The sequence below is a fragment of the Chaetura pelagica genome, unplaced genomic scaffold (genome assembly GCF_000747805.2).
Source record: "Chaetura pelagica isolate M959 unplaced genomic scaffold, ChaPel_1.0 scaffold581, whole genome shotgun sequence".
NCBI lineage: Eukaryota > Metazoa > Chordata > Aves > Apodiformes > Apodidae > Chaetura > Chaetura pelagica.
Window position 1 is genome coordinate 97,204 of NW_009952070.1, and position 26,488 is coordinate 123,691.

Sequence of the window (26,488 nt, forward strand, 5' to 3'; positions counted from 1 at the left end):
ACAAAGAAAAATATATGTATTGTATCCTGAATGCTTTGGATCTGAGCTGAAAAAAAAGAGGAAGTTTTTCTAGTTAGAGATTCTCAAGTACTCTGAAAAGAAATTAATCAGCGTGGCACTGTATTGAATAATTCTAGTTGCTAATGTGTTTCCCTAATATTATAGAGCAGGCTGTAAACTTCCTTTTATTAAAAAGGAGGGAGGAATCATGTGAGTCTTTCCCAAACCTTTCTCCTGACCCTTCAGTTGGGAAGGAAGACATGTGAAGAGGGAAGGGAGGCTGAGTCAGAGGGATCACCACAGGAGATCTGCTCACTTCAGAGGATTATCAGATTTAAGGCTGTTGCCTAAGTTGTTTTTTTGTCATGACGATTTAGGTTTATGACAGAAGACATAATTAGAAATAGATTGGGGGGTTGAGTTCCTTGTTCTTTTTGTTGAAATGTGCATGAAAATTTACTGCAGGACTTGGTTTGACAAGCAAGTAGCAGCCTGAAGTTATTGACTATGTGTGGTGGTAACTGGCTTATCCAGCATGTGCTTGGCCTTTCCAACACTTCTTTAAGTGCTTCCATGGCCAGAAAGGCTTCTCGTTTTCTTTCTGTTCAGTGGTCTTTGCACAGAGATGAGATTTAATTATTGTTTTTTTCCATATGAATGTGGTGTAATAATTTTACTGCAAAGGTTGTCTCTTTCCCCTCTGTCGTGCACTGGTTATGGTTTGGAGATCAGGGTGACAGCTTCAGTTAGTGCTCTACTAAAGGCAGAGAAAATTTATTAAAAATGGGTAAAGTGAGGCAAAGAGCAGAACCTTTTCTGGGCCACTTGGTGCCATGTTGGGATTTCTGGAAAGAGCAGGTACCCCTCCAGCTCCTTATCTAGTTAGAGCACAGTGGTGTTGGCTGGTCTCTGGAGCTGTGAGGGCTGGTGGGCTCAGTGCAGAGGGGCAGGGGGAGCAGCACTGGCTGCAGCTGCTCTGGGAGGAGCCCTGGCAGGCTCTTAGTGCCAGCCCCTCCTCTCAATCGCTGCTACTTGATTGAAGGGGCTGATTTTGTCTATAATCATCTCAGCCTCCACCTCCAGCCCTGCCAGGGATGGCTCAGGGTTTGCAGGCACTGGATTTGGGAGCTGTGTGTTGTGCTGGAAAAAGCCTGCATAGAAAATCAGCTTTTCTGTAACTTGAGTGTAATTATAACCAAGGGTTTGTTAACCAGCCCCCAGAGTTGGAATAAACCATTCAGTGTTCAGGCACAGAAGTGTCACCCTCTTGCCTTGCTAACTCATTTCTTCTTTCTCACAGGAACATTCAGGACGTGTCTTTAGACTCCAGTTTGATGAGTTTCAGATCATTAGTAGTTCCCATGATGATACAATTCTGATTTGGGATTTCTTAAATGTGCCACCCAGTGCCCAGAACGAGACCCGCTCTCCATCTAGAACATACACCTACATCTCCAGATAACAGTCTGCACTTTACTGCCCTCAGGAGGTGAGTCTCCCTCTTTTTATTGGATGTACTAGAAATATCTGGAATTATCTCTGCCTGCAGGTTGGCTTAGTCAGAACAAGAAGCTGATGTTTTCCTTAAGAAAATAAAACCTATTTATGCCACTTCTTTCACTATCTAGTCTTTGTATGGTCACGCTTCAGCGTGGAACACTTGTCAGGTTGTCTTGCCCCCTTCTGTAATCCCTCCTGGGTATAACTGGGCACCTCAGGTGTTTGATGGAAAGTTATTACGTATTCACAACGTTCTTGGAAGCTGAGGAGACTTGGTGTATTGCACAGGTATTCCAGCTACACTGTGAGATCAGGATCTTTTAGAGTTGTTGATCTATCTGCTCACTGTGTGAAGCTTTGTAGGGAGCACTGGAATGCATCTCTGGTAAACCAGGTGTTTGTGTGATCTCTGGGCTCATCAGAAATGAGCAGTTCTGAGATAGCCCCAAATGCCAGGGAGAGCTTTCTGAACTAAAAATGACATCATGTTGGGCAACGTGACAGCTCTGAGCTCTCAGAAACATGAACTTTGCCTGTTTGGTTTCCATTTTTCTGCGAGTCAGCTTCATTTAGTTCTCAAAACCTGGTGGGATCTACAGCTCTGCTGTAGATCTGTTTGTTGGGAAAGTGGATTCTTTTCCTTATGTCATCTTTATTGGTGCCAACAATTGCCCTTCAAACTATAAATAGTGGGGAATGCTGGGACTTGGGAATGCAAAAATCACCTTAGCTCAGCAGAGGCCCTTCCTGCAGTCTCTGCCCCTGCTGAGGCTGGATGATTCCAGGGGAGTGGAGACAGTGCAGTGAGAGGAGTTAGTATCATTACCCAGCAGGAAGGATTTACTTCATTTGAAGTAGATTGTTAATAATTTTCTTAATTAAGGTGGGAAAAGCTTTCCCTGTCTTCATGCAAGCACAGATTTTCATTATCCCTTTGTATTTGTTTATATCCCTGCTGTAGCAATCAGGTCCTCAGGGTTTTCCTGAAGACACATGTTGCTTCTTTGAGATGCTGATTAAAAACTAGTTTTCTTTCACCTGGAAGCATTCCTCAGGGAAGGGTTGGCTGCCCTTCCTACTAACTGAACTCATCCTCATTCTAAAACAAGCCAAGATAACATCCTCTCTGGAACGACCCTTGGATCTGTTAGCCTGTCAGGTTTCACAGAGGGTCAAAGCAAGGAACTGGCCCTTGCTTGACTGAGCTGCTTCCCTTTCTGTCATTACTTCATAGGAAATTAGGCCCATGATTAAAGAGAGAAATCCTGAAACTACCCAAAGAACCAGGTCCTCTAGTGCTGGTCACCTGGGATTCCTTCTTCAAATTAGTTTTGTTTGATCTGGGATGACACATTTGCATCCCTGTTGTGGAGAGCTTGGCGCTGTCACTGGTAACGTCCCCAGGAACTTTGTCCTGGCTCCTGTGCCACCTGGGTCCATACCTAAGGGAACTTCAGCTGTGGAAACTCTGAGGCTTGTAGAAGTTGGTGATGTTCCCTCTCTGTGGAAAACTTTTTTCCTCCTTTTCTGAATATTTTTTTCCCTTGTCTGTTCTGGCAGATAGAATAGGCTGCATGAGAAGATGACAGTAGTTTTAGGAACCATCTCCATCTGTCTTCCAGTTGACACACCAGTGCTTTCATCTGTTAACTTAAAAGATAATTTGAGATTGACATTCTTTTTGTTTGTTTTAATTCTGGAGTTACATTTGGCAGGTTTTTAGTAGTTTTGCTTGATGGAAAAGCTATAGATCATGAGTCTTCAGCAGAAGAGAAATTAGGAGTTGAATAAAATGGGTATCAGCTCACTTGTCCAGCAAGATGCTGGTGTCTGACTTGCCTCTCCTGCCACCTGTGGCCCTCCCGACCCTCTGTGTGATGTGTCTGTGAGCTCTGAGAAGCCTTTGGCAGCAGGTTCTTCCCTTCCAGTTCTGCACACTTGGCAGTTTGCACAGCTGATCTCTGACTCACAGCTGAAACCACACAGACCCCCCCATCCTGGGAGTTGTTGGGAATGACAGTCCCTTAATAACGATTTCCTACCCAGGAGAGATGCTGTGATGTCACTTTTTGACAGGTTTGTCTGACTGCAGAATCCAAAAACCCATCAATCTACAGAAAATTATGGTCAAGCAGCTAATATTTCATTATGACATTTAATTAAACAGTTTTAAATGCTTTCAAACATTCAGAGTTTTCTGAGTTTTGAGGCAGCCCTGTACACTTTTTTACAAGGCTTGCAGAGTTGTGCCTCTTCAAAGAGGATCATTTTTGACAGTCCTGGCAGTTGGCTGTGAGAGTTTTATTGCTTGCTGTGGAATTCCTGTTGTTTATTGTAACATGATAAAAATTGTTACCATATGATAGTCTAATATTCATATATTAAGCACCAAGCCTTGGGCTCGGGAAGGGGAAGTGCCTGAAGATGTTTTAACCTTTCATGGGAATTTTGGATCAGAGAGGGTAGTTCTCCATAGTCCATAATTTTGGGAAGTGGCAGGTGAAATCCAAGCTCAGATTTAGTTACACTAAAAACAAGCTAATCATGGAGTCCTGTGGGTGGAAAAGGTAACCAAGATAAAGAATGGCTTTGAATTTTTGGTCTGTTTTCTTCAAAGCTGATGTATTAAAGCAACTAAGCTCAAATCCTGTGCACAAGGTGCTTCTCCTCTGGGGAGGAAAGGAAGATGTTCTCACAGCTGCCTGTAGGTCGCTGTTGCAGTAAATAACATTCATTATTTAGTGAGGCTACCAGGTGCTTCAAGTGTTGCTTCCCAGGAGGGTTTTGGATTCTTACTGCATGTAAGAAAACTGCCAAGCTATAGGTGGCCTCCCAGGGAATCCTCCATTGAGAATCTTGTTCCAAGCTGAATTCAGAGCATGTTCTGCAAGGAACAGTCCCGTAGAGACACATCTCTCCTGGAAGGAAGGACTCGCAGCACAGAGGGAAGTGTGTAGCAGGAGCACCCCCTTTGTGTGTCACACAAGTATTACCCTCCTCACAGGTAATTTGCCCTTTTAGCCTCAGCCTGGAGTGTAGAAGATGGTGTGGGACTGACCCCCTTCAGATGTCTCCAACTGTTGCTTTTGGGTTTGTGTCTTCTGTCAGTTCAACTTCTCTTTTGTCTTTTTCAGGGTTTCACAGTCTTGAACTACTGGATTTTTGGCTACTACATGCCTGAAGATGTTGATTGACAGCTAAAGTCAGAATTGGTTCTAGATGCTGTGTAGATGCAAAGCAGCACAATTCTATCTCTAAATTTCCTAACGTTTCCTGCTCTCAGTGGTCGTCTTTGAATTTACTACAGATTCACTACTTGGAGTAGATGAATTTCAGAAGCCTGTCCTTCCCTGCCATGAGAAATCCAAAGCTTCACATGTAAATTGTCCGTAGAAACTGAACTCTGATGGCTTATTTTTCAGAAATAAATCAGAAGTCAAGAAAGGACTTGGCCTAATTTATATTGCTTTGCACTTTTGTCTGACTTTAAAGAAAAAAAAAAAACCAACAACAACAAACCATTCTCCAATGAAATTTGGGTGCCAAACACATACCCAGAATGTACAGAGCTTTGCTTTTCCAAGTCACCGTGTCCTTTAGACTTTGCTCTCATGACAGATTTCAGAGCCCGTTTCGGTTGACAGGAGTGTACGTTGGACTCTTAGAAACATTTCTGAATTGCTCAGTAATATTTTGGGATGACAGTTGACTTATTTCTGCACCAATAATTTCTTTTAAATTAAAGATTACCTGTAATTCAGGCTAGGTTATCTGAACTAGTTGTATAGCACTGTCTTTTCCTTTGAACTGTGCTCTGTACTCCGGCCGTCCCACGCTTCCTGATGTTTGGTGTAGGAAAACCTTTCCATGTGTGCTTGCCTCATTCCCAATACTGTATAAGCATATAGATATAATGTACATAACAGTGGAACCTCCAGGTGCTGGAGTCAGGATTTCCTGACACTTCACACTAACACAGCATGTGGTAGCACTTGGCAGCAGGATGTTCTAACTACTGGCACTGGAGGGTTTCGGATGAGTTCCTGAGACATTTTCTCTGCAAAAGGAGGTTTCCAGTATTCATTAGGATTTTTTTTCTAATTATTTTTTTTTAATGGGAACTACATATTTTAAAATGTAATTTCTTAACTTTTTTTTTTAAAGATTAAAAGGTGTTTAATTTATGTTCTGTATCTTATATTTTTGTGCCGCAGTATTGACAGATGTCTTTCCTTGAACACCAGTGGGTCCTCCCAAGTGCCTGCTGATGTCCTGTGGTAGCAATAGTTTGGCTGCTTAACGGAGAAGACACCATGGGCCAAAGTTAAAGTTATTTATGTTTGATTTGTAACACTTCCTTATGGTGGAGTGGAGGTCCCTTCAAGTCAATGCTTTGATTACCATGCTCATCACCATGCTGGTTGTACCTGTGAGCCGTAGCCACAGTGCCACGTCCTGCTCATGGTTCCTCTTCCTTAGTGTGTTTTTATTAGGAAGTCTCATTTAGTTTCTTCTTACATTGTCATGATCTCTCCTCTAGTTCATGTGGTCAAATAAAAGCTTCTGCATTTTCCTGATGTCAGGATGACGTGGCTAAATGCAGAGGTGGATGTTTGACCTGCACTAGCCAGGTGGGACTGTCCCCTCGGTGGCTTTTATCTCCTGCTTCAGTCAAGCTCAGCGGGAAACCCGCCCATTTTCCTGGAAGGATGTGTCCTGGCACAGGGATGTGTCGTCATCCATTTGATCCTTTGTACATTGTGTGTGTGTTTTGTCCTCTGGCAGCACTTCCCTGGGTCTGTGTTCTCTCCTTTTACACCCAGGAAGGGCAGGAGGTGGCTGAGGGGTCACTCCGGCGTTCCCAGTGGGATGGCCGTGCTCGGACACAGCGTTTCTGTGTCCAGGCAACTCAGAGAACATCCAGGTGGTACCAACCTGCTGCAGAAACACCACTGAAGGTTTTCTCCTCTTCACCCTTGACATGGAGAGAGGTGTTGGGATCGGTGTTTAAGTTGAAACTCCCCTTTACCTGTTACTACAACAATATTTATTTCATCGAGATGCCCCAAATGTGATGAAGTACAGAAGATTAAAACCACGCTCCTGAGACCATTTTTGGTAAGCTTGACAGTAGTTTGTGAAAGTGTCTTACTTTACCCTTCTCATCTAACAGCTTTAATATGAAACTGTTAAAAAAGACAAATCTATTGCAGCCCTGAAGACAAAGGTATTTGTTTCCGAAGAGCAGAGTCCTTTTTTTTACATGCATGTGTAAGGTTTAAATTCCTGTTTTTCCTTGGGAGATAATGGTATTTGAACTTTTGTGCTTTGTGTATAACATAGCAGTGGACTTTTGTGATTGGCACCCAAGGAACTTGACTCCTGGGATTAATGGTAGTGATCCTGGCTGCACTCTGGACTTTGTTTTGCTAACCATAACTGAGCAACTGTACATTACTGCTAGATTAATGTTTCAAAGCACTGGGATAGTCTAATTCTAACTTGTAATTATGTTTGCCAATTATCTGTTTGGAAAGTTGGTGTATGAACAGCTTCTGGAAACTGTTAAATTGTACAGATATTGTTCATGATCTAAAGCTTTGTACTGTGGAATGTGCTTAATAAAAAAAAAAAGTTTGAACTTTAATTTGTCAAATAAATGGGTAAGTGGCATCATCTGCCTGGCTGGTGGGGTTTCACACTGGGGCACTGAGCTCCTGCTTTGCTGCAGCTCAAGAGTGTTACTGGGCAGCAGAAACATCACCAGGAAAATTTGTTCTTATCAAAAATGCAGATAGAATTTTTACAGTATTACTATTGCCTTGGCTGCTGCAGCATCTGTGTTCATACCCTGAGCCCTGGGCAGAGAAACTCTTCCAGTGCCAGCTCTGTCTCAAGAAAAACTTTTCCTTGGGTTTTCTTTAGCTGAAATGCAGTGACTAGTGAGAATAAGTGACTCAACGTTCTTACCTTTCCCCTCCCTCCTGGTCTGCTGTCAGTAGTTTCATTGCTGAGTTCATTTTGCTTTAAACAACTTGAGAAGTGGCTGCTGCTCTGTGGTGATGATGTTGTAGCTCCTTTCTGAAGGATCAGCTGGTGCAGGTTCTCTGCTGCTGCCTCCCACCCTGGGCACAGGGCTGGCCAGGATCTCTCTGCCTTGTCAAGGCTTGGGCCTGAGGGTAGAAAAGTCTTGTTAAATCCTGGTGCTCCAGCCTCTGTGGTGCTGACTATGGGGCTCAGCACCCATCTTAAACCTGTTGGTTTTGTTAGGGTGTGTGTTGGAAGCAGTAACCTGAAATGTTTTTAAAGGTGCTATAAACTCTAAGAATATGAACAAAGTTCTGGCTCAGTACTGGGAAAATTTATTCTTAAAAATGTCTCTCTAATGCACTTCTTATTCTACTTGGCCTGCTCTGACACTGGGTAATGATTTTTAAAGCACCTTTGATGCTGCTCAGATTGTGGCTGCACTTTAGTGAGAGGAAAACAAGTAAAATCTGGTGTATTTTCTGCTGGAAGTGCAGTGTAAAAGGGAAGCCTTGCTGAGCTCTTGGAGGGGGCTGGGAATGTCCTGCTGAATGGCCTTCTCCAAGTAAGCCATAAAAGCTCTGTGATCTATCTGCTTGAATCTGGAGTATAAACTTTGAGGTCAGACTGTAAAATTCCATCATACCTGGGTGGCCTTTGGGTTTGGTTGTTTTGTTGGGTTTTCCCTCACGTTTGTAGCCTGTTTAACAGCCTGTTCATTCCCAGCAGAGCCCTTCATGGTGAAGCAGTGGAGGCAGCTCTGCCGGGTGCTCCCACCCATCCTGGCGTGGCCTGGGGCCCCTTTGAACTCTTCCTTCTCACCAAAAGTTGGGAGTGATGCCCTGTCCTGGGTGCAGGTAAATGCTGCTTTGAAAGGCCCTGGGAGCTTGGGGCAAGGAGGGGACAGCTCCGGGCACCTGCTGGTTAAGGAGAGGCCACAGGGTGTTCTCAGGCTGCAAGACTTGAGGCAGCTGGTTGCTTTGGGGAACCAAGTGAAGGGAGAGGGGCTGTGCTTGGAAATCAGGGGAAGGGGTGCCTGAGGTCCCTCAGTGCCCTGTGTTGGGAGGAGTGGTGGTTTTAAAGCCAGCTTGGGTCCCTGTTCTGCTTTGGGCTGTGCCTGTGTCTTCTGCACAGCAGTGCAGTTGGTCGCTTTGCCATAGCTGTGGGCATTGTCTGTCAGGAGGATCAGAGGGCAAAATGCTCACAGAGAACTACCGGTTACTGTTATGAGATCCTTTAAAAACTCCCATCTGAAGCTACACTGCAGTGGGCTGGGCTGTTGGACCTGGGGGGTCTCTGGCAAGGTTTGGTGTTGGTGACTCTCCTGGCTCTGGTTTCCCCACCAGAGCGTGGTTCTCCAGCCTCGTGTCACCTGAAGGAGGTGGCTTTCCAGCTGCCACTGCTGGCTTGTTGACTGGTGTGTCTGTGTGTGCAGGGATGTCACACCATGTCAGCATTGTGAAGTGACAGCTTCAGCAGAGCTGCTGCCTGCAGAAAGGCTCCTCTTGGGTTGGATACAGCTCAGCCTGGGCTGGCTATGGAGGTGGGAGCCTCGTTGATGAGCTTGGTTGGGTACAAGTGCACTTCATTAATCCATGGGAAAAGTGATTGAAGGAGGGGGTGGGAGGGAGAGCAGCAGGAGGAGTGTTTGTGGGCTGAACAGGAGATGTTTAGGCCTGATACTACAAACTGTCCACCCTGGAGCTTTCTCCTTGGTGGCCCAGTGCAGAGCTGAGTTTTTGCTTGACTTTGCTGAACATGTGTCTGTGCAGTGTGCCTTGTCTTCAGCTGCCTGCTCTCTACCTCTGCTTCTCACCCTGCTTCCTCTTTCTGAGCAGCTGTGAGATGAAGACGACCTGGGTAGGGACTGAGAGCAGGACTGCCAGGGCTGTGGGAAGGAGCAGGGAGAGCCCAGTAGGAATACTTGCAGAAACAGGATAACTGGCAGGGACCAGCATGTGCAGGGAGCATCTGGATGTGGAGGAACATGTTGCTTTCCTGTCTTGCATGAGTCTGGTCGTGTTTGTGGCTGATTGTGCCAGACCTGTTGGGGAGGGCAGCAGCTGCAGGGAATGAGAGTTTGGGGTGGTTGCTCTTGCCTAGTGGGGCTGCAGAGGCTGCCTAGCACAAGCTAGGCTGGAACTGGGAGTTTTAATCAGGCTTTTAACCTGGTGTGAAGAGAACAGGCCTGTCCCAAAGCATTTCCAATGACTCCTGGATGCTGGAGGGAGAGCAACACGTGTTTCTGGAACAGAACTTGCTGCCTTCACACACAGGTCTCTGTGTTTGGCACCCAGTGCCTCCCCCACACCCAAGGGGTGGGTGCTGCCAGCCCTGCCTGCATCCCTGCCCACACGAGGCAGATGCTGCTCTCCCCTTCACCGAGCTGCTTAGATGCCCCATGCAGCTGCTGCTCCAAAGTCAAAAGCCTTCAGGAGAGTCAGAAAAGAGCTTTCCCTTCTGGAGAAGTGTGAGGGGTGTGTGTTTTTGGAGGTTTATTCTTGGTACTTGCTGGAAAGGCTCCATGAACAGCAGTGGCCACGTGTGCCAACGGGAGAAGATGGATGAGGCGAGCGCTTGCTCCGGGGAGACCTTTCCCCTCTGGATGTGGTGAACAAGCTGTGAAATGTTCCTGCTGTGTGTTTATGGATCCAGGGCACAGGCAGGAGCTGCTGGGCCCAGCACAGGACGTGTCAGTGCAGGAAGGGCTCCCTATGTCTCAGTGGATGGGGTTGGGCTGCCCTGGGCCAGGCAGGAGGCAGCCCCTGGCTGGGTGGCCCCTACTCTATCTGGAACAGGTCTTGGGCTGAAGTAGGAACAGCTTTCCTCATCTGAATGATTTAAAGACTCACATTTTCATCTTTTCCTTGGCACAGGCTAGTGCAAACAAAGTGAGATGCTTTTGTATCTCTTGACCTTTTTTTCCACAGTCAAAAATTTGATATTTTTCTTTTCCTTTCTTTTTTTTTCCCCTCTTCCTTTGAAGGAGCCCTTTGAAGGTTTTATTTTTAATTTCTGAACACATCATGCCCAGAAGAAAAGTTTGCTTATTTTCCTGTAAGTCTTCCACCAAGATGGGCTGGTACTTCCATATTGGAGCAAGTAAGCCAGGGCCAGGGGGCTTTGCTGGGTGAGCCAGGAGGGCCATGGGCAAAGAGGTGGTGGTGGCCCAGGTGGTAGCTGGAGGTAGCATGGGGTGCCCATGGAGCCACCTTGGTAGCAAAGGCTCCTCATGAGCTGGTCCATCCCTCCAGATCCTCACCTGATCTGGATATAACCCTGAAGCCTTGCTGGAACAAAGAGTTGCAAACAAAAAAGAGCATTGTGCTCAGCTGTGGTGTGTTTTTCAGGGTTCTCTCTCCTTCTGCCATCAGATTTCCCTTCATTATGTTCAATTAAGTGTGGTTCTTCACCTTGAGTCCTTGGGTTTCTTGTTAAAGAGTGAGCTTCTCTAGAGCATCTCTGGAAAGCAGGTACTGAACTGTGGGATGCACAGAACTCAGCCAAGTGCCCTGGGTTTTTCCCAGCTACAGACAAGGTAGTGGTTGGTCCTAGGTCTGATGGAGCCTCCTCAGAGTCAAGGTTTTGGAAAGCTCTGGACAGCAGCACCACTAAACCATAACAGGAGCTTTGCAGGTCTCACATGGGGCTGGCTGCCAGCTTCTCCAAGCTGGCAGTGGCAAGGCCTGCCTGCTCTAACTTGGGAATTGGAGAGCAGTCCATTGGGTCAGTTCATCAAATCTTGCAAATGGGAAAGTTTTTGAAGGATTAGTGTGTTCCTTATTAAAAAAACCAAAACACAATGAACAGACAAACAAAAGCACCACCAACAAGAAAAAAGGCTAGGGTGATTCAGTCTTTTAGGGTCTCAGGAGCAGTTCAGTCTCTGAGGGGTTTAGGAGCAAATGTACTTGTTTATTTTTGAAATGAGAGAGCTGATATTCACAAGAGGGGGACAGAAGCTGCTCTGAGCACTCCTGCTTTGTATTTTTATGACAGACTTGTCTGTTTAAGAAATTCAACAGGGCTGTTAGTTTTTTAGGGAGGGACAAGCTGGTCTGTTAGCTGGGCCCCATCTTACCTGCATCCATGGGAAGATGCTCCTCCAGTTGTTGCCTGGCCCTTTGTGTGCCGTGCTCACTTGTTTTCTGCAGGTGAGTAACAGGGACAAAAGGTCACAAAAGGATTCAAAATTAGATCTTCTGGGTTTTTTCCCTAATGTTTTTTTAATAGCTATACTGATATCAATCTGTTGCTATGGAAGCTAGCTTGCAGGAAATAAGTTTCTCTAATATGGTTGGTGAAATCCTCATGTATTTTGTAAAAAAAAAAAAAACCAACCCTAAACCCAAGCAAACAAAATACAACCCAAAGATGTAGACAATGTCAGAATTTGTCAGCTGGAAAGAAGTCCTGGCATAGGTGGAGCCAGTGCCTTCCTGCAACTCTCTCTGCTGCACCTACTCCTGAGACAGGCTGTTTCCCACTGGAGCCATGTGGGTGATGTGGAAAGTGAATTACAGGACTGAGTCCTCAGTGCTTTTCCAACTGAGTCCAGATCCATGCCCTCAGCATCTGTGTTTTTATAGCAGCAACCACAATATCCGATTGGATCAAGATCAAGGCCTCAGCCCTTATTTTCAAGGTGTGTAACAGTCTGGGCTGTGGATTTCTGACAGCCAAAAGCTTCCAACCTGAACTCAACAACACAGCATCCCTGGCAGTGCAGTTGGGTCAAGCACATCCATGCAGGACATGGACCTTCCTCTGTGCTGCCCTGGGAGCCTGGGGGATGCTCAGGAGCAGAGGGGTGTTGTGGACACTGCTCCACCCTTTCTGAGTGCCCCAGGAGCCTCAGGGCCAACTTCTCCTAAAGAAATAGCATGGAAATGATGAAAAAAATACATTCAGGAAATATCATCTTTTCCTTTCCACCCCCTGCAGTGCTTATCCTAAAAAAATCACAGGTCAGACTCAATCTACAGGAATGCAGCCCTCCCTAGGACATGCTGCTCCACTGGCAGAGGTGGAGAGAAAGCACCATGTACCAGACACAAGTTGCATTGCTTAGAGCACTGTTGAAACAGCCTGTGATCATCAGGATGGTTTAAAATCCACCCGTGGGGATGCTAAAATTGCAGTTTGGTTGCTCTGTGGTGGCTTGATGGGTTTTTCCTGTAATCCAGGCCCAGCCTGTGGAGCAAATGGCTGTGCTCTGTGTCAGTGGCAGGTTTACAGCTGCCCTGTGTTGTGTCACACCCCGTGTGCCTGCAGCCTCACGGTGCCACTGCTCTGGAGTGGGGTAGGCTGGAGCAATCCATGACTTTCCAAGCTCCAGCTTTTCCCTGGATACTTTAAAAGCTTTTGCACTATGTTCTGTGGTACTGAAACAGGACTCGAGTCAGTGGTTAATCACTTACATACGAGGAAAAAAATACTTCTATGAGAGGCAGTGTCTTCATGGCAGTGCTGTGTGCCTTCTGCAGAAACACTCTTGATTTTCCAGGAAAGGATTTTCATTGACCAGAAGCTGAAATTCAGGACACAAGATGACAAAAATCAGCAGTATTTGCCCATCTCTGGCTAACATCCTCTTTGAAGAACTAGTCAGAGCTGAGTCCAGGTACTGTAGAAGGATGAAGCACTTGCTTGAATCTCAACCTCTCTTGATTCGGTTGTCTGAGCTCTCTCAGTTTACCTGGGTGTTTCCACTGTAAAGATGAGGTTGTGTGCCCACTGAAAGCTGTTTGCTCTGGCTGAAGTAGTTAAGATTTATCCCTAGAAGATAATCCATTCATTTTAGAATTCAGATATTATTATTTTTTTCTATTATAAATAGTAATTTAAGAAGTCAAAATTGCAGCTGAACCAGAGAGAGATTCCACTGAATTTTCAAGGTGGTTTATGTATCTCTGCACAACATAATTGGGTGTATACAATTAGGTGTTAGAAACTACCATTTTTTTTTGCCTTCTCTCTGATAATGACTCAGTGCTGCTGCTCCACTGCCTTGTCTGAGCATCATCAGCACTGTGGGAACAGCATTTAGTCACGGCTGCATCTGGAAAGGTTTGGACTTTGACCACTCTCTCTCCTGGTATCATCTTTCCTCCTGTCTGATGGTGGCTGTAAACCTGGAGCGGCTTCGTGGTCGGGTAATCCAGCCATGTCAGAGGAATGCAGGTTCTTCTTGGCTGGATTTCTGGTATCAGCACAGCCATGAACCTTTTTGCCAGCAGATGAACTCGATGATCTTGCAGGTCTTTCCTGTCTAAACACAACGTCTCTGATGAGTTCTGCATGTGGCTGTGCTCTGCACCCTGCACTGGGACAGCTCCTTGGAGCTGGCGTGGAGGGGAATCAAATGGGAAAAGGTTCTTGGAGTACTTGACACAGGCAGCACGGACTCCAAATCCCCAGGGCTGGTTTGGCAAGCGACGGGCAAAGACATCCCACCAGCTCCTCCCCAGCTGCCATTAGGCATCTGTTTGCCTCAGCACATGGTCCTGGCTCCCTCACAAACCCTTGTCACGCTGTACAGCAGATGCCATGAGTCTCAAGCTGGGAAAGGAGAAGTCCAAACCACCAGCATTTGGATTGAAAAGTAAGCGTTTCCCTCCTGAACAGGGTTGTGCTGAGTGAGGTGCAGGGAAGTGGCCAGGGAGGTGCAGCCCCAACCCTCTGCTCCCCCTTGGTGGGGAGAGAAAATGGCTTATTGCTTTGGCATGTGGAGCCTTGGTTCTAGAGAGACACATTGGTGTAGACAGGTGGGTAGGCTTGGTGCATGGTCTGGCTGAGATCTGCTGAGGACCCTTCATGCTCCCTAATCCTCACCCTGCTGCTCCTTGGCATGGAACTCCATCCCTCTTTGCAGCCCCTCTGTCTGATCCTGGCCTGCAGAACAAACGGGTATGGAGGGCCATGAGGATGGGGGAGCAGCACAGTGACAAGGTGAGGGGCAGCCCTGTGGTCTGCCCCAAGCAATGGTGACAGGGAAAGTTTGCCTTGCACAGATGCCTTGTCTGTCCTGGTTGCACCCATTTCTTGGGAGAAACCAACATGGATCTTGCTCAGCACCTCCCGGATGAGGAAGGCAATGGGCAGCTGTTCTTGTGAGCCAAGTTTAATTTGTGGGGCACTAATCCAGTGGTCCCAGGCATCCAAGACAGGGATAGATGTACAATAGGGGGTCCCCCATGGAGTGCCCCTGTGCTCTGGTGGCTGTAGAGGCCTGGGATGTCCTGACACTGCTGGCAGCAGCCATGCAGGCCAGGCAAAGCTGTGCCTCCCCCCAAAAGGGCCAGTGTGGAACATGTTCCATGGGAGATTGAGCCATCACACCTACTTCCAATTGGCTGTGATGATGGGAAGCTGTTGAACACCAAACCCTCCTCCAGCATTGGCTCCTGCCTGTACCTAACAGGAGTGATGCTCCACAGCACCTTGAGCCCACTGGAAACTGCACAGTGCCAGGAGCATCCACTGGGGTGGATACAAATGGCTATGAAGCACTGGGGGGCAGTGAGGTGACAACCTTCTCTCTGGTGATGTCTCCTGCCTCTGTGCCTGGCTGATGGGTGTGCTTCACAAGTGACATTCAGACCAGAAGCTAAGTGTCCTGGGAGCCACCTGAGTGCAGCCACCTCCATGTTGTCACTCCAGAGAGACCCTGCTGGGGACAGACGATGCTTTGCTCACTAATCGCATTTCAGGACATATAATCCTTACTTCACACTTTTTCCCAGACAATATCTTTCCATATAATTTTAATATAACAAATAGGCAGCCCTGAGAATAACTTCACACTTAATTGCTCGTGCCAAGAATCTCACCACTTGGCCCTTCTTTGGGTGTTTTCCCTCCAATCCATCTGCACAAACAGAAGTGGGCCAGTTCTGTGCCTCAGGAATGAGGAGATAAAAAGGCAATAATTTATTTTTCCACCAAAGCTAGAAGTATTTTATAGAATTTGCTAAAGTTTTTGTTTCAGGAAATTTCATCATGTCTCCAGGAAAAAAAAAAAAAAAAAAAAAAGAAAAAAAAAAAAAGCACCTAATTGGCCTCAGATTTTCTAACTCCCTTTTCATTTTTGTAATATGAGGAGGTCTAGGTCATCTCAAGGTCACTGCAGTTAGTGTTGCTTTAGTGCACCTCTGTGGATACCTCATTTCTGCAGCAGTTTTTCCTTTAAAAACAGCCCTAGCCTGCTGCTGTAACAGCCACTTTCTTTGGCAACCATTTGCATTCCTTTAGCATATGGAAATATTTTTTAAAACACATACCAGTGTATGCTGCTTATAGGCAAAACTCTCCATCAGAAATGGAGCTCTGATGCTTCTGAGCTATTAGAATGTTGTTGTAAAAAACAAAAATAGAAGAAATCCCTCAGCTTTGCACAGAAAACTGCCATTTTCCATTATCTAGGCTGGAATCTTAGCTAATGTCAAAGTGAAATGCTGGTGGTTATCAAATTAATAAAAATGTTTTGCTTGGGAAAAAATTAATTTTACCACCCTCCCAAGACTTCCTGGTGTCTTGACATGTTGGTTTACGTGGCTTCAGCTGGTGAGTTCATTCCAGCCTGGGTTTAGCTTGGTTCTTTCTGATCTATCTCAGCAAAGCTGTGGGCTCCAAATCTTTCCCCTTTGGAAAAAAAAAAAAAAATGTTATCTTGAAAGTGGAGCGAATGCTGAGTCTATCTGTGCAGTGTCAACAGGGCTGAAATGGTGTGTGTACCTGAGTGACCAGGTTTTTCTGAACAGATAAGGCCAAAAAAGGATGGGAGGAAGGAGATACTGCCCCTGTCCATCGGTAAAGAGCTGCAGCACAAGACATTTTATGTTTTGGATGAAGTTTGGGCTGGATCAGTGAGTTGCATTAACCTTTGTGCTCAGGCTGCCTGCAGCAAGGCTTTCCTTTGGGCAGGACCACCCTGGGCTGGAGTTACTGGGTGTTTCAGCTGTACATTTACAGGCAAGCTGGTGTGTTCTTCATGTGCTACAACATTATCTCCATCTGGTTTTGTCTTCATGCTGCTGGTGTCAGAAACTGGCCAAAATGAAAATATTCACAAATGAATGGCCCAGAAGCAAGTGAAATGGGAGGGGAGAGGCTGGACAGGCATGCTGGGCATGCAGATGTGCTTTCTGATCCCAGACACAGCACAAGCTTTTAAATTTTCTAGTAATGCTGAGGGATGACAAACTACCTGGCTCTGGGAGAGAAGAGATAAATGAAGAGGGCTGAGCAATGTACTCCTTAGAGGTCTGCAACAGCCATGGAGCTCAAGCATTGGAAAGGTTGGGTGGAAATAGGGACCAGCTCAAAGAGGCAGCTGCCAACTACCTGGGTTGGTAAGCTTCCTCATCACATATATTTGCCAAATTTATGGGGCAGCTGCTGGACTAGGAAGCTGGGAAAGGATGTTACAAGGTGGTGGTGCTCTACCAGAGAGTTTAATTATAAGCAGGACTTGGAAAAGGATTGGTGTGGAAGTGATTGTGCTCCTGTGGGAGGTTTTTGGTTTTTTAGGCAACTATGTGGTTAAGCAGAGTGCCAAGCTGGATCCTGGTGCTGAGGTATTTGTATATTTGTTTGTTAAAAAAAAATTAAAGAAGAGATGTTATAGGAGAGCCTGTGCTGCAGTTTAAATCTCTTGCTTGCTGGAGGTGCACTGGTCCTCCTAGCTCTGATTTCAGGTCACATTCACAGTCCCTCTGGAAATATGACAAAGGCACAGGTTTGGGTGTGTGTGACTGTGTTGCTCACCTTGCAAAAATGTAGTGTTTTCCTTCAGCAGCACCCTTGCTGCTCTGTGAGAAAGCTGCTGTGAGTCCATTGCCAGAGATGGCCTGAAAGGCAAGAAAGGTCAAACCTTGCTTTCCTCAAGATCACATTGCAGCAAAGGGAAAGGCCACAAATGCCTGCACTGGTTGACTTGGCAGGGCTTGGAAAGAAAATTGGAACAGAGGTAGAAAAACCGTCTATTCAGGGCAAGAGCAGCAATGAAAGCAATCCCAGAGTCAGCCCTGCATGACCTGTAGTGATGCTGCAGAATGAATTAACTTCTCCTTCAAAGCCACATTTATGGGCCCTGGTTCTCTGCAGAGCTGGGCTGCAGCAGGTGAGGCTTTGGCAGGTGCTTGAGCCAATTTGCACACCATGACTATCACGATACTGCTATCGTGTGCAACCATGTGATCTCTCATGAGCCCTCCACATGGCACCTGGTGCTTTGATGTTGCTTTGGCAGATCTTGGTGAGCAGCACGTGGGCCTTCAAGAGCATAGGAAATATGCATCCTGTTTTATTTCTGTAAGAGGAATATTCTTGGTCTTGTTACTGAACAAGAAAATGGATGTGATGCCCTCATGAGTGTCTCTGTCATGCAGGCCCCAAACATGGATATTTGCAGTTCCGAGTCTGCATATACGAACTGGTACTGCACTTGTCACTTCTGTACCACCCTTTCTGAGTATTTATGTATCTGGTGTCTTTTTACTTTGTGTAATCCTTGGGGAGAACATTCAGCCTGCAGGCATTTGCTCTAGAAATATTGCATTTTAGATGTGAGATGGTCCTTGTTTAACACAACTGTAGGATGTAAAGGTGTGGACAAATTGCCCTAAGTTGCTCAGTGAAGTTTTGTTATTGATCTTGACCAGCAATACCATCAGACAAGCCCAGCCTCTGCAGTTTGGTTGGTTGGTTTGTTGGTTTTTTTCCCCTCTTGTAGAGTGCATGGATGCAAGAGGTAAAGCCAACACAGATACTGTATTTGGCTAACAAACCTTAGAGCAGCCTGATTTCTTGGGAACTTGGGAACTGCCTCAGAGCAGGCTTGGAGCAGAACTTCCTCACACTTTTTTCTGTGTTGTGTTTTGCTTATTTCCCACTTTTTGTTAATCTGAAGTGTAAACGTGTCAGTACTGGTGGGTTTGAGTTCTTCTTATGCTTTGGTAGGGGAAAGCCTTTTACCAAGTCTGGCTTTGTCAGAGTATTTCCTGGGTATAAACTGCCATGACTCCATTTCAGCCAACAAGCTGGAGCTGGGGTCAAGTTTGTGAGCAGTGAGTGTGAGCCAGTGGGAGCCTCCCCGCCTTTGGAGATGTGGGCTCAAACACTCATCTCCTTCTTCATGGCTTTGGATGGATCATTTCACCCAGCTACAGTAGGAGCTTGATCTTGCTTAGGGGCCCTTATTCCACAAATAAATACAGAGGAAAATTTTGTAGCTATTGTTCCAGGGTTAAGTTCTCTCTCTCACGACCAGACGCATGGGCTAATATCTGTTGGCAAGCTGGGAATACAAAATGAAACACCATTATATATGGTCTGTTTCCAGCTGTATATGTGCTGGTGCTGATCCATCTGTGTTTCAGGCCACATGCCACTTGGGGTACAGAGGGAGGGAAGCCCATTTAGAAAACAAGTTTGCAGCACAACACATTTCCACTGATGATCTTGGATAAGATCTTTGGCCCTCGAGGTTTCATTTTTCTCCAGCATCTGATGACCACTGTGAGACAATAGCAAGCCTGATGCCAGGTTATTAGCATTGAATGGTTAGTTCCAACGGAGTTCAGCCCTCATTTAGGACCAAGTTGGATGGCTGGGTTTTCAGAAGGGCTCTGCATGTCTGGTATCACATGCTTTTGAAAATCTGCATCATGTTTGTAGCTGAGTTTAAGCAAAGCTTTTGAAAACTGTGCCCCTACTTGTGGTTGCTGGGAGGTCTGAATCCTGAATGGCAAAAAAAGTCAAATGTTCTTCCAGGTGGTATTGGGACCTTTGTACCCAGCTGGTTTCTGGTGATCCTGTTGTGGTTTGTTTTTGTACCTTCTGCTTCATCCTCACCATGTTTTGCCTTATTAGACAAAAAGTAGAACTGTCAAAGATGCCAGTAACAAATACCATATTTTTGTTCTGTTGATGAATTTCCTGCAAATACCCATTTCTGAGAGTCTGCTGGTCAGAACTGCCTGAGCTCTCCATCCAAATGTATTTCAGCCTGCAGAGTGCTGGTGAATTATTTGCCGTGACTACCCCTTGGCTATTTACTGGGAGTTCTGCAGAGGGAGTGATTAATCATGCACCTTAGGTGCTCGTTTTGTTTTGCTTTTTCGCTCCATGGCCGGATAACTGAAACAAGAGGAGTGAAATGAGGAAATTCAAGTTGCCACATAAAGACTTCCAGCATGAATACTAGAGCCAACACACATTCATGTGAGGGCTGGCGAGACTTTCACTTCTTCCACTACCTCTATGGCATTTTGGCCATTCCTGAGTCCATTGCTGAGCTTTTAACTTGTCCCATGTGACACAATCCAAATATGCTGGGCCATGGGCCTTCTCGGTTACTGCAGTGATAGAACAGACATCCAGATGATATTTCTCTTTGAGGAAAAGAAATATATTTTTTGTACAGGAACTTCACAGACTGGTTATGTGTCCTTTTTTGCTCAGCCAGTGCTGTGGTGTGAGAGGAGCACCAGCATTTGTGTGAACAACAGGGGCCTCAGATTTCAAGGTAAAGGGGTCACAGCACTAAGGTAAGTTTTGTTTTAGCTTATTTTGAGAATAGCTCAAGGTCACCTGTGCCAAACCTGTGGCTTTAATTCTCCATCTTTAGGGGAGAGTTCAGCACAAATCCAGCCTGATTCCCAATAATAAAATCCCTAGTGGGAGCAGGATGACATTGATGAGGAAGTGTATGTATGGGCTGACAGAATGAGAACTCTTCTCAGCTGAGGCGCTCTGCTTATCCCAGCCACACACAGGCTGGTGCCTGCTCTGCTTTGGCTGAGTTTGGAATAAGCAAAGTGGCTTGACAGACAGAAAAATGTGGGCACTAGTTGGGACTGAAATATTACTTGTGCATGCAGTATGAAAACTAGGGATTTAAAGCATGTGGTGCAGTGACCTCGGGCATACAGATGGGTAAAACCAGAAGACATATACAGCTGAAGCTGCTGCTGCTCTCTTTGGGTGTATGTTTCCTGGATAATTGGGTTTTTATTACTTATGTGCATACCTGTTCATTACCTAGCTCCTTCTTAGCAGCATCTCAGAGCCTATTGCTTATAAATAGTTTGTAAGCATCTTCAAAAAGAACCTCTGTTAAATGTATATCTCACAGAATCTTATGCTCCAACTTTGCCTAGGGATAAAGATTCCCTGCCTCCTGGAATTGACAAGGACTTATTTGTCCTAACTTTAAACACATAGACAAAGGTTTTGAAAACTATCATAAGATTTTTGAAATTTCAGTAGTCAAAGATTAATTTAGAGGCATTGTTGAATGACTTTGCAACCCAGGTATGGAATTTCAAACAGCTCACGTCATACCCCAGAATAAAAATGTTTAAAGTTATCAGTGGCTTTTGAAATTTTGACTTGTGATGTTTTCTATTACCTTCTTATACTTTCATTCACAGAATAAAACCCACATTCAACTGTGATCCCAGGCAGCAGAGGCAGCAGGTACAAAACAGGAGAGACAGTCAGTGCTTTGCCAAGCCCAGAACCCACATGCAAGGCAGAAAGAGTCAGAAAAGGTGCAGACAACCTGGCACGCTCAAGTTTTCATTTAATGGTGCTGATAGTTCTGCAGGTAAGTTCTAGTCAATTCCTACCTCAACCTTTGACCATATTTTCAGTCCAGGTTGGTTTGTTGTAAGCTTTCATTGCAGAGTTGCTGAGTGTGTTGATTGTTTTACACTTCTTTCTCACATGTGTGATGCTAAGTCTTGACTTTTGAGTGGTCAGAAAGATTTGGACTACTTGTCTGGGTTATTTCCTTGATAGGGAGGAAGAGTGGAGTCTATTTTCCAAGCCCTTCGTATTCAGAAGTTATTTACACACTTGGACAGGATTTTGATGGTAAAGTTGATGCTAACAGCAGGTGCAGATCTATTTTCAGAGCTAGAGCAATATCAGCACTGTCTCTCAGCACCTCCAGCCAACAGCAGTCAATTCTCTGCCCAAAGCATCCCATGACACTGCGATTCAGAGTCCTGACTCTTCCCCAGCACAAAATGGGGCCTCACTGCAGAGAACATGAGCTTGGCACGCAACTTGGAAAGGATTTCTCTCCCATATATTCAGCCACCTGGCTCAGCTGTTACATTAAGTAGGTTGTTCTCCTCACTTAGTTTTGAGGCCAGTCCAACAGGGGTTGTCTTGCAGACAAAATGAGTGAAGGGGGTCCCTATTTGCTTATCACACTTAAAAGGGATGGCTAGTGTTTAGGCAGACCAGGCACACCTCCCCTCTTCCCCAGGAAAGCTCTTCACTCCTGAAGAGCAGCTGAGTACAGGGATGTTGCATAAATGTCCTGTCCCTGTAGCACACTCCCTTGGGAACTTTCAAAGAAAGTAGCTTTCCAAATTTTACAGGGAACTGAAAAGTCATGTAAAATTCCAAAGGAAGCAGAAAATATTACATTTTCTTTGAAATGAAATATAACTTCAGAGCTTACTGTCATCTTTTGGGTGAGTCCTGTTCCATGTTGGCTTATGCACATCCACTGCAGTTGTTACATCTGGTACCATGAAGAATAGAAGCCTTTCTTTTGGGAAATGGGCTTTATCTGGTAACTTGTCTTCTCCCTTTTGGTTTGGCTGTGAAATCGTATTATTCAAAACACACACAAAAATAAGATCTTGAAAATTTCATTTGCTGCCCAAAATAAGGAGTTCAGTGATAGTGCTGATGAAGTGGAAGGGGCAGTGTTGTGAAAATATACTGTAACTATTTCAAGCAGCTGGTGAGATGTGAATGTTTACCAGGATGAATCATTTTATGGTGCTTTAGTTTCTCCAGTTTGGCCCCAAAGACAACCAGAAATAGAGCAAAATATAAAATGATAAATGGATCTTAAGATAAGTATAAATAATAAAACTGGAAAGAAGAAATCTGGCACCTCCAGGATGTGTATCCTATTCCTTGTCTAATTCCAGTGATTTGAGTGCAGCAAAGCTCCTTATATTGGGGATTGCACAACTTTTGTGCTGTTACATGCAATTACCTTTTACTGCCCAGACAAACTGTCAGAGCATTAACCTGAGGTTTTCCATGTAATGTTCCAGATGCACGTTCCCCTTGAAAAAGCCCATAATCCAGCTTATTTATAGCTGAATAAAAAACAATGCCTCCAAATAGAAGTCAAAGTTCAGAGGGATTGGCTAGTACAGCACTTTAAAGCCTAGTTCTCAGCAGGTTATAGGGCTGGGGAGAGGCCATAAGAGGATATTGAAATGTTTTTCTTTTTCAGACTTGGCAATAAATTCCTTGACATCCCGTTAGAATTTTACGAGCTGGTTGAGATTGTCGTGTTGCATTAGCTCCTGACACACCTCCATGCAGGGAGGAGCACAACCCTGTGCCTGCTCTCCATCTACACACAATGCCAGAGGTAAGTGGGTAGGTTTTTGACTCATCTCTCTATGTGGAAGGAGATGATTGAAGCAGCCTACAAAGTGTCCAACTGGTGTCACCCTTTAGTGCTATGAGAGGCTGCCTCAGATGCTTTGAAAATCCTGGTCTGCATCTTGAATGTCAGTGCCAGTTCACACACAGAAACATGGGTGTGGAAGCCAAAACCAAAGCAAGCAATGTGTGAGCAGGAGCTCACTGTCCAGGCTACATCAGTTGTCTCATGTGTAGACTCATATCACATGATATTGCAGCCCACGGTGATCTGTAAACAGACCCACTGCAACATGTCACCTGTATGAACTGATTTTGCATGTTTGGTTAAAAAGGCACTAGCAATCCACCTCCTGTGCCTTCTCCAAGTGTTCTATGTGCTGCTTCCCTTCATGCAAAGTAAACAAGTAAATGGACTGAAGGGAATTTTCTATGTGGCAGTTCTATACATAACAAAAATGCACACATGACCTGTCATCTGTTTCTTTTTCCAAATGAACTGCAAAATCAACAAACACAAATATGTTTATATGAACAGGCCAGAAAAACAGCTGGTTCATCAAATAAAAAGGGGCATGCTTGGCTCTGCTAGGCCAAGTGTTCAACTGGATCCCATGTATTTATAAAGTGAGAAAGTAGAGCATATTTGAAAATGCAGGTGTATAAATATTTCTGCCAGACCTGTTGGAGCATTTGAATTCTCCCTCAGGCTGCTGCTCTGACTCATGGCTTTCCAGCATGTGGGGAATGCTGCCTTGTGGACAGCAGCAGCCCAGATCCTGGAGACAATGTTGGCCACAGCCCTGGGGCCAGGGCTGCATTGCCCCAGGAACCCTGGGGGACACCTCTAGACCTGACCTTTTCCTTGCTGTAGAAGCATAACAGAGATGGGGCCAAGCAGCAAGAGAAGGCTGAGATGGAAGATTCATCCAGGGTTGAAGCAGTAGGTTAATGCTGTGGAGGTGCCTCAGGCAGATGTGGAGCTGACTGTTAGTTTCCTTGGCCTGCCATCCATGGAAGAAGGCTGCAACTTAACTGCCAACATGGAAAAACTGTCTCAGTTCTTAAGCCTAAACTTCAAAGACAGTTATTATATTTAATGTTACAAACCCCCTAATAATCCCAAGGAGGGAGAGCAGCAACCCTGACACGCACTGCAGACGCAGCGCAAGTATTATATTAGATACTTCCTGGCTATGACTTCCTCTGGAGTGCTGTCACATGGAAAAGTAAATCCTGTCATCATAAAACACATGCACACACTTATACACACACACACACGCTCCCAGGCACACACCTGCAGGGCCATAACCCAGCAGTTGCTTAATGCAGGCGTTCTCAGCAAAGCTCATGTAAGATCTCTGTCAGTTATAGAACCATCCTGCAGTTCCCCAAGCCAGGCAACACAGCATAATATGCTTATACAAGATGAGATTTCCAATGTTTCATCTCATTTTCTTTATGTACCAGAGTATCCATAACTAAAAACAATTATTAAGAGCTTTTTCTCAGTTATCGCCTGTTTTTGTTAAATGACCCTTTTTACGTGGAAAGTTTGACCAAGTAATTAAGGAGTTTTTGAGCCAAAGGGACAGAAAAAAGGATAAAATCTAAAGTAGAATTTGAAAGCACAGTAATTAGTAGCCTGAAGCTGCAAAGAATTTGCAAGCACAGTAATGTTTAAGAGCCTGAAGCTTCATAGCCAGTTGAGGATGGTCAGACAAGTGTAACTGACTTTTTGTGCCCAAATGCACTATGCAGGCAAGCTCAAAAGGAAGAAAGAGAACCCACCAGTTGGTTGTAACATTATTGCTGTCCCACAGTTAATAAAAAATATTTCCAGCTACAAAGCTGATGATAAACTTTCATGCCAGCACTAGAAGTGTTACATTTCTACCAAACTCTTGTGTCAATCTTCCTTCAGGAAGTGTTCCCTGCTTCTGCCAGTCTGGTGAGTGCACTGCCTCAATCCTTTCATGAAAAGGTGAAACTTTGAGCTTTATGGTATTCCTGAGTGTAAAATCAAGTCTGCATGTAAATATGTCCAGCCTGAAAGTCTGAGAAGGAGCTTTGAGAAAAAAAAATTATGCTGAAGACACAATCTTGCTTTATGGAAAACTGTGGTACAACAACTGTTCTTTCAAAAGGAGCTGGGCTGTGTCCATGGCATTTAGGCTACATGGTCTGTAAACTGCCGCGGGGTAAACAATGGTTTAGAAATTTGAGAATACTGTGCAAGAAGAGGTTTCAGCTGGGATAAAGGAAGTCACAGATTCTACCTAACTTGTTATAAATGTGTGCTGTAGAAACCATACATGGGTATGCAGCAGGAGGGTTGGACTTGATCTTCAGAGGTCACTTCCAACCCCTATGATTCCACGATTCTATAAAATTATGCTATTAGAATTTCCTACCTTAGAGTTTATTTTCATTATCGTTTTAGAATTTTATGATGTTGATAAACCCTACAGAAGAGCTTATTCGACTTCCACTGACTCTGAACAATGGCATAATAAAACCCTGAGCTGGATCTGTTCCCACAGGTCCTGCCAGTTTGCCTCTCCCTCGCTCATCATGACGCTGATGAAAGCCACTAGCTGTCACTACTATATTGCACTAATAAAGTTAAAATAATATTTTTCTGGCAATAAATGTCCTGACTCATAAGGAAGTTGGGTTATAAAAGCTGTGGATAGCTTGGATTCCTTCCAGTTAAAAAACAAAACAAAACTTTTTTCTTTTTTAAAATTTTTTTTCTTAACTAAAAATATTGGATCGAAGTTCAAAACAGTCATTTAACAAATAACATTTACTTGTATTTTAAAAGAAAAAAAAATACTTTGAAGTTAATACCAAGTAAAGAAACATGGTCTGTGGCTCTGTGAACTGAGATGATGGGAAAAAATTGTATCTGAAGGTCTATGGTGCTAAAAAGGAGGCTTGACTAAATGCAGGGTTGGGGACATTCAGGAATACTCACATTCTCTTGCTCAACCAGAAAGGGAGGCAAAAAGCCAGTGAAATAATACTAATAGCAGTAATAATACTGTATATTTATATGGTGCCTTTCATCTCCCAGGTTTCCATGCTGCAGTGTCTAGCTGACTGCAGATACCATAATCACTTCACTCACCACTGAGCAGGAACCACCCTTGGCAAGGCCATGGCAGCTGTCAAACAGCACATTAGGAATCGCTGCTCCAGCTCAGAAGATCATGAGGGCATTTTCAAAGCAGGTAAAGTGTCTCTTAATGGGCCAGCTCTGCATTTGTCTGTATTGCTGGGGATAATTCAAGTTCTCTCATCTGTTTCTCCCTGCTGCAGGGGAAGGATGTTTTGCTTTGTTTTGTTTGTCTTAAGATTTTGGTTATTGAAAAACTGGCAGGTGAGCTCAACTTTTTAACCCTTCCTGGGAAGAAATTTACTGTGCCTCAAGTGGCCACCAGATGATACCTGTTACCTGACTGAATCCTCACCTTGTACTTTTAATGTTACCCAGGCAAGAATCAGCCAGATCTGACTGAAACTGCCA

The 26,488-nt window shown here is 44.9% G+C and overlaps 1 protein-coding gene across 1 annotated transcript in view; it reads left to right on the forward strand.

Annotated features, from left to right (window-relative positions):
* The window catches only part of FBXW11 (F-box and WD repeat domain containing 11), a 49,911-nt gene extending 44,634 nt beyond the window's left edge, over positions 1-5,277 (forward strand). Inside the window, exons 12-13 of the mRNA XM_010005457.1 lie at positions 1,301-1,489; positions 4,635-5,277. Of these exons, the coding sequence (XP_010003759.1) occupies positions 1,301-1,462 (162 nt within the window). The 3' untranslated portion in view covers positions 1,463-1,489; positions 4,635-5,277. The remainder of the gene's footprint in view (positions 1-1,300; positions 1,490-4,634) is intronic.
* The last annotated feature ends 21,211 nt before the right edge of the window (positions 5,278-26,488 follow it).